This window comes from Amphiura filiformis, chromosome 15, assembly GCF_039555335.1.
Source record: "Amphiura filiformis chromosome 15, Afil_fr2py, whole genome shotgun sequence".
Classification (NCBI taxonomy): domain Eukaryota; kingdom Metazoa; phylum Echinodermata; class Ophiuroidea; order Amphilepidida; family Amphiuridae; genus Amphiura; species Amphiura filiformis.
In genome coordinates, this window is record NC_092642.1 from 38,580,537 (window position 1) to 38,595,911 (window position 15,375).

The 15,375-nt window shown below is 38.2% G+C and overlaps 1 protein-coding gene across 1 annotated transcript in view; it reads right to left on the reverse strand.

Annotated features, from left to right (window-relative positions):
- The window catches only part of LOC140171608 (dual specificity mitogen-activated protein kinase kinase 1-like), a 38,688-nt gene continuing 23,313 nt past the window's right edge, over nt 1-15,375 (reverse strand). The window contains 8 exon segments of the mRNA XM_072194893.1: nt 1-5,691; nt 7,024-7,069; nt 8,310-8,371; nt 9,661-9,746; nt 10,353-10,474; nt 10,476-10,557; nt 10,811; nt 14,592-14,716. Coding sequence (XP_072050994.1) covers nt 5,575-5,691; nt 7,024-7,069; nt 8,310-8,371; nt 9,661-9,746; nt 10,353-10,474; nt 10,476-10,557; nt 10,811; nt 14,592-14,716 — 641 coding nt within the window. The 3' untranslated portion in view covers nt 1-5,574.

A 15,375-nucleotide genomic window follows, 5' to 3' on the forward strand; every position in this document is an offset into this window, starting at 1 on the left:
AATTTTTTCAAACCTGATTTTTTTGGCATATTTGTAATGTTTACACATGTCCCAACTTACACCTTAATGGAATCAAGTCCAATTTGTTGTGTTTGTCAGATCAACATAGCAATTTTGACATAATGTCATATTCAGACATTAAGTCCTCCATAGAACTCCATGTAAAACGGACTAAAAAGTCAGTGGGGTTTCTTTCACTCGGCCTTGTTGTATCATCTTAAAATGGACAGAAACATTTCCTGACAGTTATTACTAATATCACTTAAGCATTTTGAGTAAAGAATAGCAAAATTCAAATTTGATGGAAATCGTACATTATGGCTTTAAGAAAAGCTATAACACTTGCAAGTGACATAGACTGATATATCCAACCAGGTCAAAAGGAGGCAATTTTGGAAAATGGAGGTATTATTATGATTATTATCATCTGTATTGATTGCAGATTTATATATTTGCTCCATTGCATTGATACACACTAACCTCCTCTGACAGTGACCGGAATTTGTCCAGAGTGACACCATGTGGTGTCACCGTAGCTGGAACATTTAATACCCGTCTATTTTTTGCAAATTTCAATCAAATCAATGGTACAAAATATAGCCTACACAACGAGCGCCATACAATTTCTACTCGCTGATAACAATATTTTCCTGCGAGTGCCAGTTACACTACAGGTCCATCACAATCCTTTCACAAATTTGCCGACAAAGCAGTCAATCAATGGAATGCAGGCATTTGGTTACCCATATTGTATTTGACCATTTTGCTTACAATAACATCAGCAAGACCTGGGTGGGACCAGTTTAAAATAAGAATTTTCAATACCATCCTGCATAGTTAGCAGGGCAGGGGTACAATTTAAATATACAATTTTCCATGAAATTACAAATGCTAGTTCTCTTTACTACTTTAAAAAATCCCCATCTTGTGACTTTCTTTAACCCCACTTTCTTATCTCATTCCTTGCTTACAGCGCATTTAGCCCATGGTGGCCATCTTAGATATGCGAGTAAGGGAAAATATGTAATATAATTACTTAATAAACATTTCAAATCATTCCTCATTAATAAATTTACCGTTACTGCACATGGCGGCCATCTTGGATGAGAAGGGAATACTCCCCATTTATGGGCTGTGAGCATGCAAGTTATTATTGACAGTAAAATGTCCAGTTTCGCTCAACCTGTGCCTGCAATCTTGGTCAGACTAAGCACCTTAGCGAAGTCCCAAGATTACAAGGCACCAGCGCACCCTTCACTAAACAAACACCAAAGTGGAATCTGTTCCCGTAAATATCAGGTATTTTTTGGTATGATTTCCCCCTTCACTGACCCCTTTATTTGTGACTTTCCCATACCCCACAACTTCATGGAGCTATTCCAACTCCAGACTGGGCTATTCCAGTTGAAATTCATACACCCTGGAAGACATGAAATAATTACACACAAGGAGTGTGAATTTCAATTGAGGTTACCTGAATGGGTGACTCAGGCATGAGATTGCTCTGTCCTAAAAAAAACTGAAAATGTGTGTGAAATTGGGCAAAAAGTACCAAAAACAAACCAAATTGAATTCAGTTTCAAAACTGAAAAATTCTCATGCCTGGTGACTTCATTTGAAATCCATATGAACACCCCCTGTGTGGTAAATTATGGTCATATCTTAATTAGGGGTGTAAGGATTTCAACTGGAATAGCTCATTTATGTCCAATCTCTTTGCTTACAACACCAGGGACTGCCTTTTGAGGAGAGCGAGAGCAATTAAATCTGATATAGGAGAGTGATTTTAGCTCTTCTTAGTTGACCATTCTCTCCTTACATTCTAGTGCTTATGCTCTAAACAGATCTCCTTGAAGGCTCCAGAAGAGCTATTTAATGCTCTCCTGCAAATTCCAAAAGACAGTCCCTGCAACACCTAGCGATGCTCACAACAAACATATCACATTGACAATGACATTCAACGATTATTCTTTATACAATTACACATTAAAAAAGATAAATCTTTCCTCCAATTCACTTCAGACAATTTTTTACCACCAAAAATGCAATCATATTTGAGCTGGTACAGCCAATTTAATGTCCAATATTTAATTGCAAGCAAAAAATAATTTGAAATTAACTTTGACGGGTGCTCTTAAAGCCAACTTCATTTCATACAAAGCTTGATAGCTTAAAAAACTAAAATAATAATAAAACCTGACAACTGAACATTGCAATTGAAATTTTATATTCTTATTATATTTACTATTACTTCTATGTACATCTCTCACACTGAATTTGATTCAGCAAAATTCAAAATGAAATAAAACTTTTCCCACACAAAAAAATAATAACAATCACAACAAAATTACAAGCTCTGTAGCAACCATGCCATGATTGTTCACGGCACAGTCATCGGGCTATTCCACTTGAAATCCATACACCCCTGTGGAAGACAACAACTTAATCTTCCCTACAGGAAGTGTGAATTTCAAATGGGGTTGGTCACCTGAATTGGCGATTCCATTTGAAATTTACACCCCCTGTGTGGGAGATTACGGCCATGTCATCCATATGGAGTCTATGGATTTTAACTGGAATAGTGCATTATATATATTGCAGATCTCATTTTCATATTTTATAAATTGTTTATCAAAGTTTTTGCCATGCAAGTTAGTGGTACTTGTTTTGCTTTGTTATGTTTTCTTATAATTCATTTCTATGCCTCAAGACGAAGATCAACAGCGACGCTATCATGAAAATGAACCACATGTCCCCCTCGTTAGTCTTTCTCGCAGACTTGACATAAAGTGAATTCTTATGGCCCTCGCCACATGCTGCAAGGCAGAAGAATGTTTTTGAAGTACTTTTGAAATTTAAAACATGCCCCTGTTAAAGTGGCAAGAAATTTTCTTGAATTTAACTCTTTCATAACAGGCCTACGGGAACTATAAAAATATTTACATAGGCTTTCTCGACGGGAATTCATACTAAGTATTTCTACGAGTACACCATAGGTTATCACAGTACCGTTGTAGCCAGGGCCTGTGTGAGTGGCCAAGCTTTCCTCTCCCACAATGCTCGTGATCAGTCGTTGGAATGAAAGATGCACTTTGTTATGGCATTGTTTCCAATATTGTTAACATGATGAAATACAGATTTTTGTGGTGTCAAGTGTAAACCCTTCCCTAACCTCCCATCCCTTCCCTTCAATCAATGCAGGGCATTTCTATGCATGCGTGAGCAAAACTGCAGGATTCCACATTGATCAGTGGAATGAGTGTCCTCATTTACAATTGCCATTTTTAAAGTGTCCCAACACTTTTGACGAGCATTGCTGCTGCAACTATTTGGTGCTTACTAACCATACTTAACAGCCATTTTGTCCCCTTATCCTTATGACTAGCCCCAAGCATCCCCTTCCCTGCAGCTTTTCCAAGTAATACCCAAATCCAGCCCCCTTTTCAACATTAATCTCTGATGTACCTAATCTCTGAACATGTACCTAAATGCAGCGCTACGCCATTTATTTCAAAAATTTCACAGGACGGCAGGCCATATAATTATATGCACAGCATAAGAATGCAGGCCACTTTAAGTTGGTTCTTTTGCAAGGAATATAATCAGTCATATAAATAACCCTTCCAGGTTTGCATTATAATTACAAAAGAGAATATTTTTAAGCCACATTGTATGTTCATGATTTCCACAACTTTATGTGAACATGATTTGAACACGATAAAACTTTGATTTGTATCTATACCTTTGATATTCTCAGAAAATTTTCATCAAGAAAATGTGTACACAATCATTAAAGTGAAAAAATATTTGCCCCTGCAAAAAATAACCTCATTTACAGCAAGTACCCATACCACGCTTGTGCGTTTCACTTCACATGCTAAATGACTTGAGGTAACTTTTCATATTGGTCCTAATTTACAATTGGGTCAATTATGTAATTACATTATGTCATTATACTTGAAGTATGATCTGTCCTTCACTTTAATACCCAGTAATATGTAAAACTTTATCTTTTACAGACATGCGCATTTTAATATCAAAACTCGGGCACATCACCAAAAAACCCAGCCTCATTTCCTCACCATATTGACCATATTAAAGGCAATGAACATTTTTTTTTTGGTGGTGGAAAACTCTTTTGGTGAATATTTTTTATGAGGCTATTCAAAGTACAGGGCACAAAAGAAACAAGTATTACGAGTCTTCCTTATCGACTCAGTCTAAGTACAATAATGGTATTGCCTAGCTGTGTTACAACAGAATATAGATACATGGTTGGCAAGGAGAGTGATTCACAGCCTCCTAGAAGACTCACCTTACTCTCCTAATTTACACTCCTTAGGAGTGCAATACAAAGCTCTCCTTAATGCTGCTAGCATATTAATGCACAATTTATATCTTCCTGTTTGAAGAACTCTCTTAAACACTGTCAGGAGAGTAATTGGCAATGAACCCGCAATAATCAAAACCCTGGAATAAAGTTTAAAATCAATTCCTGGACTCACAAACTTTGAATCTCTGGAAATCCAGATCTGAACAATCAGTACTTGCATGTGAAACATGCAGAAATTCCTGGGCTGCCAGATTTGATTCTTTGGATATCCAGACCTCAAAGATCACTATTTGTATGTGAGGCATGCAATAATTTCTGGGCTGCCAGACTTTATTCTCTGGATATCCAGACTTCACAGATCATTTGTAAGCAAGACATGCAACAATTCCTGGACTGCCAGACTTGATTCTCTGGATATCCAGATCTGAGTATTTGCATGTGGGGCATGCAGCAATTTCTGGGCTGCCAGATTTGATTCTCTGGATATTCAGACTTCAAACATCATTATTTGTATGTGAGACATGCAATAATTGGGCCTGCCAGACTTGAATTCTCTGCACATCCAGATCTGAGTATTTGCACGTGGGACATGCAGCAATTTCTGGGCTGACAGACTCGATTCTCTGGATATCCAGACTTAAAAGATCATTATTTGTATGTGAGACATGCAATAATTCCTGGGCTGCCAGACTTGAATTCTCTGCACATCCAGATCTGAGTATTTGCATGTGGGACATGCAGCAATTTCTGGGCTGCCAGACTCGATTCTCTGGATGTTTCAGAATTCAAAGATCATTATTTGCATGTGAGACATGCAACAATTCCTGGGATGCCAGACTTAAATTCTCTGCACACCCAAACTTCAACAATTAGTATTTGCATGCGAGACACACAACAGCCAGATGTAATTCTCTGGTAATCAAACCTTAATGATCAGTTTGTGCATTCGACACATTCAGTAAATTCATCACAATATTCAGATTTATAGATTCTTACAATTATTAATCTGATCGCTGTCTTTCTTAGTTTCTGAATTTACTTTGCAACACTAATGCCCACTAGTTTTGCCACAACTACCTTGGGCATTGGAATATACTTTATATCCAATACTCCCATACTTCAGGAGCATTACTCTTCAACATTCTCTCTAAAATAACAACTCTCTCACAAGTTTAGTGTATACCTTGTTTCAATAAGAGTCTATATATATATATTAATATTATATACAATATAATTGGTTCTTAGACAGCCGTCTGTATGGGAGTCTGTTTGTTGGCTGGTCTCAGTCCTACCGCCTTGCATACCCAGCCGGCAAAGTTCACAGCTTGCTTCTCGGACATCTTGGCAAATTCATGGTTCTACAAAAATACAAAATACAAGAAAGATTTGTCAGCTTATTTACACCAATGAAAGTTAATGTTTTAAATAACTTTCTGACTTTTCAGCATGTTGTCTTTCTGCCATTACTATCCGGACATTGGTTATTATGGTATCGTCTACTGCTTTCATGACCCTTGGAGTCCCAATATCAAACACTCTAAAACTACTAATGTGCCCAGTTTTCATTAATAGTTCGGCGAGTCTGACTACCAGGCACTGTATAGACACCCCAAACATTAAGATAGTCAAAATGAGAACATGACTCTGAACAGCAAGATCAAGGAGTCCATAGCAATCAAGAAAGAAGAACAAGTCAAATTAAACAGAGACTGGGGCTGAGATCTTCCTAAAATTTATGAAAGTCTTCTGGAAACACCAAAACCATCCAGGTGTGAAGAAGACCATCAGTCAATCACTACTGCCTGAGGATGGCAACAGATTGTTATCGAAAATATTTGCAAGGTAAATGAAAATTTTCCTTCACTAGTTTCTCTTGAAAGTTTCAAAACTACTGTTGTCCTTCAAATGTAGATGTACTATAATTATCACTGAGTAAGAAGGGCAAGTCTACCCAGGGACCTTGTATGGAGGGACTGGAAACGCCTTCCATCCATTGTACCATGCGAGTTGCTGGTTTACAAATTATCCTCAGTTGAGCAAGCATGAATAATACGTTGATCAATAGACCCTAGTATGAATCCAAGCACTATTTTTACAACACTGCGCTTGGCTTGTCTTGTACATTGCGAAATGAACCTACATGTTTGCTAGTATAATGACAGACTCTAGAAATGCCAACATAAATCTTCAAAGAACATCATCTTAAGAATTATATCGGTATCGAAATCAGTAGGAATACAAAGCATACGGTGTACACATTCCAGAAAAAATATAATTTTGTTTGTTCTAGCATTCTGTATCTCCACAAAATTATCACATTTTGTCTCCAAAATCCTTTGTAAATGATTCTCGATGCTACACAGAAATTATTTTCGATAAAGGATAGACATTTTACACAATTTGTCATAACTTAAAAAGATATTGGAATACTTTGATGTGTTTTTGATATTTTGTAGAGCAACATGAGTAAATAATAACCGCATACAATCGAAGGTCGTGAAAGATAATCTGATAACAATAGCTTGACAATAGCTATCAATAATCCCGTTTCCAGTCCCTTTATACACGGTCCCTGGTCTACCCCATGAAATTTGATTTCTCATTTTTATCTGCAGAAAAAAATATTCAGATGTGCTAATTCAATTTTTGTCTAGACACCCCACTTGTAAATTACAGGAAGTTTTACTTACCATCAGGTATTTCAGATCTGCTCTTTCTTGTGGATTCTTTATTAGACTGAAAACAACAATAATCATAATAAGAATAAGTTAAAAGGAGAAAAATGAAACACATGCTCGATATTTAGCATAACAAAGTTCATCATATTGGTCTATTCCAGTTGAAATCATACAAGAGAGGGCGAGATGGCCGAGTGGTTAAGGCGTTGCGCTGCCGGCCGGGAGATACGATCAACGAGGGTTCGAGCCTTGGGCTTGCCTTAGGTGAAAATTCTCTTCCTATATGGTCGAGAATCCTTCAATTAGGTTCAGTTATTTAATTTCAGAATTTAATTGAAGAATTTCTTCTCGCCCCCATACACTGCTTAGCACGTGCAGATATAGGTAGTGTATGTGCTTCGTCCGTGATTCGGAAGTCACGTAAAGCCCTTGGTCCTGTGTACAGGAAGAGTCAAACCCTGTGCACGTTAAGTGTCAGAGCTATTTGAAAAGAGAAGGGGACCATCCCCGGTTCTGATATCTGCAATCAATCCTAGGTTCCAGGAACGTGCATAGGTAAAAAAAACTGTGCACGTTAAGCCTGTGCGACAATACTCAATTTGAGGTATGCACGTATATAGGGAGAAGAAGAACCCTATGGAAGATATGACCAGGGGATGTAGACTTCAAATGGAGCCAAATTCTCACTCCTTGTGGTGTGGGAGATCAGGGTCATGTTTTCCATAGGGGGTGTATGGATTTCAAATGAAACAGTCGAATGAGTTAGCAACACCAGATCATAAATCAAGCAATTGCACACAAGTGCAATATCATGGCTTATAAATGACATCGTCGCTGGGCGGGAAAAATCTCATATGACAAAGCTTTATCCATGTTCAAGGGCCAAAAGTACATGCAGGAAACATCTCATTTTTACTTTTGGCCCTGGAAAATGGATAAAGCCTTGTTTGTGTAGACTTTACAGTGATAGGTTTGCTTCATCCATGTTCAAGGGCAAAAAGTACATACGAGGTTTTTCCCGCCCAGTGACGTCATGACAATGGCAAGTACACAAGTGGACATTTTTGATAATCTTTGCCCTTTTCACACTATTAACACGGCAAAAATAAAAACATGCAAACTTTCCCTTTTTATTTAAAAAGTAGAGATATATGTAGAAATCTCCCATATATAAACATAAGTTTGGCGATGTTTCAGGCATAGTCATTAGCATTACTACTAGGTTTAATTGAAATTAATTCTGCATCACTTTCCCCACCAGGTCTACATTAAAGGTTACCGGAAAATATCAAACTTACCATTTGTCCACAAAATCTACAAATTCATCTGAGAACACTTTGCTTGGTAACTTTGGTGGTGACTAGAGGAGAGAAGGAAGAAAAAGAAAAACATAAACAAATTCTCTTCTCAAATGTGCTACTTATTTTAACACAAAACACACCATATTTTGTGACATTAAAAGGATTTTGTCAAATTTTGCTGATGCCCTCAACATGGTACTCATCATAACTGCTTAACCCAAATGTCTTGAACATCATTTGTATATCCACTACACAGCTGAAAACATCATCAGGTGCACATTAGAAGTCAGTATTTACAGGCAAATGGTCAAACCAGTTTTGTCAGGAGCCGTAACATAACTGGTTTACAGGACTGGGGGAATTTCTCCTGGAAGTTACAAAAAGTTGATTATTAAAGGAAGAATAAGGTCTCTCCATGGCACAAATTAAAGCTGAAACATAAAGTATTTAAATCCTACCAATTTCTACATTCTCGATAAAATCTTGATAAATCTCAAATAGCACAACATAGTCAGTTTAGATGACTTCATGTACACTACTAGAAATCATTATACCGTACTCTGATCAGCTCGTAATAGACGGAACTCATAACATCATGGAGTAATATTGAATGGCGTACACACAGCTGGCGCATCGCCTATGCAAATTGCCCTTTGCGTATTGCATGTTTTTGTGAATTTACGCGAGCGTAAGTTAGGGACTTTATTGACATAAAAACGAATAATTCTAAAAATATGAACTGATATACTAGTTTGGACAAAGTAACTGCATCATGCTATATCCAAGGTGGCATGACATTGACCTTAGGCCCTGGTGCTCAATCTCGCCGATTAACTCTGCGTCGTCTCGGAGCATTTCGATGGCTCTCAAATTAATATTGTGTAGCCATATCCCTGGTTGCGAAATCGCGAGCAGTTATGGGCATCGAGTTCGCAACATCTTGCCATCTTCTTGTTCTGCGGTTTGTCATTCATTACACAAAACCTTTATATTAATGTTTATTGTAGTACCTAACGTGAGCAATTTGTGGTTCAGTCAATATAATCCGGCAAAGAACCAACACACTCAAGGACACTAATTTGTAAGGCTATTGTTGTCAAGTGTTATAAGCCGGTTGTGAGAAATGCAGGAGTTGGGTCGATCAAGCCGATGAACGGGTGACTGAACATGGCTTTTCATCGAACAGACTCACATTTTGTTAGTGCATTACTGCATATCGCAACAGTATTTTATTTCTCAGCATATGTGCATCGACGTGGTCTGCGGGTTAGGTTCCAGGCACGCCGAAGAGTTAATCGGCGAGATTGAGCACCCAGGCCTTAGCTGTCACATCAAAGATTACACTTACCTCATCTACAATATATTCAAGTAGCTCAAATATGGCCATTGGTCTTGGTGCATCCCCAATACCTCCCATACCCATACCCATCATTCCTGCACAAACATATAAGCAAATTACATTCAAATATCATTATCTTACTAACAACAATGAGAAAGAAGTTGAAACAACTTTTCAGTACTGCGAGAAAGTACATTTCCTCTTCTGCTCTGCAGTCTGCATAATGGCGGTCATAATGCAATGACAAAAAAAAATCAGGGATTTGAATGTTAAGGCAAGTCATGGTAAATTCAAACAGTGCAAGAATCACCAATGTTATTATTACTATAAGTATACCAAATTTTAAATCAAATTAAAGCCTACATTTTACAAGGAATTACCTAGAGCTTAAAATCGATCAGTCCTGTTGTTGCTACATGTATCGGTTGAAATAGCGAGTACGCGTATCGCGTCCATGCACACATGCTGAACCGTGTTATATCGTGTCATATTACCTCGGGCAAGAACCAATAAGATTGCAGGAACATTCTCAAGTGTTTAAGAATGTTATGTTGTGTCTAGTGGAATTCTTTACTGTACATCAGACTTGTAGTACCCGTACTCGTACCCGTACCCATACTCGAGTCCCAATTTCTGTACCCGTACTGGTACCCATGGCTTCCGACCCGTACCCGTGCTCATGCCCTATCTGCACTACTTACCAGGGATTCCTTGTCTTCCTGGCGCCCTTGGAGTCTGGCTGGCAGGTTTCTTATTGGATGCATCATACGCTAGGTGGAAGATGTGGGCCATTTCTTTCTCATCTGGTGGTGGATAGGGTATCGCCAATTGCCATCTCGACCAGTGACAAGCCCATGCTCCAGATGTCGGATTGTACGGAATAGTGTGTACCTTGTAATCTCTCCGCTATGGAGGGGTGAAGATAAAATAAAAAGTAAATTACATGATACGTAAAATGTGTCCCCACCAAAAGGCAGTTTTCAGGCTTTCACTCCATTTAGAACAACCATTTAAACAAACATCTTTAATACCTAAAGGATAAAATGTTTTGCCGAGTCCTTTTAAGTGTTAGACGTTAGTCCTTGCATATGCACATGGACCATCAAGCATTTGCATATGAAATGGTGCAAAGAAATACATGCTGGACAGTAAGTAGCACGCTTGATTTGGAAAGGAATAGGAACAAGAGCACCAATGGCGCTGTGGCTCTGCGCTTTTTCGTAACAGTGAAAGTAATTGTTCTTGGAGTCGATTGTGCAATGTGACAGATCACATTCAATGGGTACATCTCATTTGCAGAGCATATATGAATACATCAATCAATTTAGGGAATTACAATTTAGCGACATGAATCAAATCGGGTGAAATTGGATAGAAATGGGTCCAAGTGGACCGAAACTGATCAAAATACATAGGCCAATGTCAAAAATAGTGTTGTCTGTTTATACTAATTTGATTAGGTGACCCTGAAATGGCCTTCCAAAACTTTGGCTCTAAATAGTGACTGTACCCACCAGGTTTCATGCCTATCCAACAGTTTTTACTCATTTGACCTCAGATAACCCCTGGTGACCCCAAAATGACCTTCCAAAATGTGACTGCAAATGTTGACTGCATCCACCAAGTTTCATGTCCGTCACAAAAGTTTTTACTAATTTGACCTCAGATGACCCCTGGTGACCCGAAATGACCTTTCAAAAATTTGACTCCAAATGTTGACTGTACCCACAAAGTTTCATGCCCATGTGACAGCTGTTACTAAATTGACCTCAGATGACCCATGGTGACTCTGAAATGACCTTCCAAAAATGTAGCTCTAAATGTTGACTGTAGGCCCTACCTACCATGTTTCATGCTCATATAACAGTTTTTACTAATTTGACTTTAAATGACCCCTGGATGACCTCAGGTGACCTTGAAATGACCTTCCCAAAATTGGGCTCTAAATGGTGACTGTACCCGCCAAGATTCATGGCCATCCGACAGTTTTTACTAATTTGACCTCAGATGACCCCTGGTGACCCCGAATTGACCTTCCAAAATTTGACTCCAAATGTTGACTGTACCCACCCCAGTTTCATGCCCTTATGACAGTTGTTACTAATTTCCGAAAGTAATCGGGTCAAATTATTATTTTTTTGGTAACTTTTTCTGATATTGGGGAATATCTTTTTAAGTATTTTCCCCTCCCCATTCACCCCCTCCCCCCGGCTGTCATTGATTGCTTGACATTCCTTTTGATTTCTCTCAAAAACTTAGCTCATGATTAATATTGCACAGCCTAGAGTAAAACATTAAACTTTGCAACTTTCAATCAACATGATCAATGATTTCTGAAACCACTAATTTCAGTCACATTTGAATTCAATAATTATGATGACACCTGGTGACCCCAAAATGACCACCAAAAAGTTTAACTTCAAATGTTGACTGTACCCACCAAGTTTCATGCTCATCCGACAGTTTTTACTAATTTGACCTCAAATGACCCCTAGTGACTCCAAAATGACCTCCCAAAATTTTGACTCTAAATGTTGACTGTACCAACCAAGTTTCATGCCCATCCGACAGTTGCTACTAATTTGACCTCAAATGACCCCTGGTGACCCCAAAATGACCTTCTTAAAATTTGGCTCTAAATGTTGACTGTACCCACCAAGTTTCATACCCATATGACAGTTTTTACGAATTAGACCTCAGATGACCCCAAAATGACCTTTTAATAATTTTACTCCAAATGTTGACTGTACCCACAAAGTTTCATGCCCATACGACAATTGTTACTAATTTGACCTCAGATGACCCATGGGTGACCCTGAAATGACCTTCCAAAAATTTGACTCTAAATGTTGACTGCACCCACCAAGTTTCATGCCCATACGACAGTTTTTACTAATTTGACCACAAACGACCCCTGGTGACCCCGAAATGACCTTCTTAAAATTTGGCTCTAAATGTTGACTGCACCCACCAGGTTTCATGCCCATACGACAGTTTTTACTAATTTGACCTCAAATGACCCCTGGTGACCCCGAAATGACCTTCCCAAAATTTGGCTCTAAATGTTGACTGCACCCACCAAGTTTCATGCCCATACAGTTTTTACTAATTTGACCTCAGATGACGACCCCTGGTGACCCTGAAATAACCTTCCAAAAATTTGACTCCAAATGTTGACTGTAGCTACCAAGTTTCATGCCCATCCGACAGTTTTTACTAATTTGACCTCAGATGACCCCTGGTAACCCCGAAATGGCCTTCCAAATATTTGACTCCAAATGTTGACTGTATCCACCAAATTTCATGTCCATCCGGCAGTTTTTACTAATTTGACCTCAGATGACCTCTGGTGACCCCGAAGTGACCTTCACGAAATTTGGCCATAACTGTTGATTGTACCCACCAAGTTCCATACCCATACGATAGTTTTTACTAATTTGACCTCAGATGACCCCTGGTGACCCCGAATTGACCTTCCAAAATTTGACTCCAAATGTTGACTGTACCCACCCCAGTTTCATGCCCTTATGACAGTTGTTACTAATTTCCGAAAGCAATCGGGTCAAATTATTATTTTTTTGGTAACTTTTTCTGATATTGGGGAATATCTTTTAAGTATTTTCCTCCCCATTCACCCCCTCCCCGGCTGTCATTGATTGCTTGACATTCCTTTTGATTTCTCTCAAAAACTTAGCTCATGATTAATATTGCACAGCCTAGAGTAAAACATTAAACTTTGCAACTTTCAATCAACATGATCAATGATTTCTGAAACCACTAATTTCAGTCACATTTGAATTCAATAATTATGTACATTTATTTCAACTTTTCTATTTCTGCCACCCCCTTATGAATTATTCATTCATAACTGTGATGACCTTGGGACCGTCCAATCAGAATCAACATGATCAATCAATACGCCGTAAGGTCATGACCTCTGTTTGGTGAAACCAAAATAAACAGTCAAAAATGGCGAGATTGATCGGCACAGTCGATGTAACATCGATCAAATAAACCGTAGTCTTGAATTTCTTAAGAAGTCCTGGCCTAAAAACGATGTTGTTTTTCAGGAGAAAACATATTAATCTTTGATATTCTGAAGTATAAAATTGTTGGGCAAAGTGGAACATCATTTATTTAGACTGTTTTTGCTATGGAAAAATACGAAAAATGTTCAATTTTGCGAAGAGGGGTAAATCAAATTGAAAATATAATTTCTCCTCAGAATCATGTCCACAATATGGTTTAATTGACCGTTTCTAACAATTAAATCTACAAAGAGCGTGATGAAATACGAAGAGCTTGCATGACTTTCGGTCCGTGTTCAGATAACAGGTGCACTTGACTTGCCAAAGAAAAATAGTGCAATCCGTCTATTTCCGTCATCTTCTCGCAACTTAAATTATACAGACCAAAATAACCTCTAGCACACACAGGGAACCAAGCAAAGGGATTGAAATTGCTTGTTTCTCATGACGATTTCGGACTTTTCTTTCATAAAATAACTACTTTCCCCACCTCATTTCAACCCAATATGGAGTGCAATCGATTGAAAAATAACTTATAGAAAGTTAGAACTCAATTTTAAAAGCACATATCGCACACAGAAATAACCTTAGCATAAAAAAGCACCATCGGAAGTGGCCGAAAAATAAAGCAAAATACAGCGTCCACTTAGCGCGATCACGATTTCAACCCAATATGGAGTGCAATCGATTGAAAAATAACTTATAGAAAGTTAGAACTCAATTTTAAAAGCACATATCGCATTTTAGAAATAACCTTAGCATAAAAAGCACCATCGGAAGTGGCCGAAAAATAAAGCAAAATACAGCGTCCACTTAGCGCGATCACGATGGCTCGTCAAGCAAGCTTGGAGCCAAAAACTATAAGACAGGTTTCAAGGCAACAACAAAATATAGCAATGATCTACAACTTACCGACATGTACGATCTTGTGCCCACAAAAGAATTGGCCATGGAGTCGATTAGTTGGCCGCTCACGCCAAAATCGCACATCTTTATCTCTCCTCTGGAGTTGACCAATATATTAGACGGCTTTACATCTGAAAAAGGTAAAATAGCATCATTTTATTATTTCCTCAAATAATAATGATTTAAATATGAACCAGAAGGTAGATTACAGCCTGATCCTTTAAAGACCCATTCAGTGATCCTAGTGCAAGTATAAAAAAATTAAAATTATTTATAAATTGCTTAAAAGTGAAGGACAAGTCATTCAAATTTTTATTTGCTATATTTGAAATGACAAATTTGGCAAAAAAACAAAGAAAACAGCAGTACTGACGAAGTTGAAGCCCCATTCAAATACATGTAGCTAATTTAGATACTGTTAGTATCTAAATTACAGATTTCATGTAAAATGACTTATTTTGTCTTAAATACATGGCTTTCGGCTGAACCACTCGCAGGCTATGTTAGCACATCTATGACAATGACAAAGGTTTATGATTTTTACGATCGTCCGGATCAGCAAATCACTGAATGGGCTTTAATACAATCATAGACATTTTCCTTTTGGTGAGTCTCTGCCCCCACTTCCCCAATTCAAAGTTGTACAAAGCCATGTTGTCAACAGTCATTTAAGACCTTCCAACATTGAGATATGGGGGTGGGGGTGGGGGTGGGGAAGGGGGAAACAGGGTGAAGTTTGTACTTCAATTGGCATACTTGCTTCACTCGTCTTCATACATTTGGAATGTAA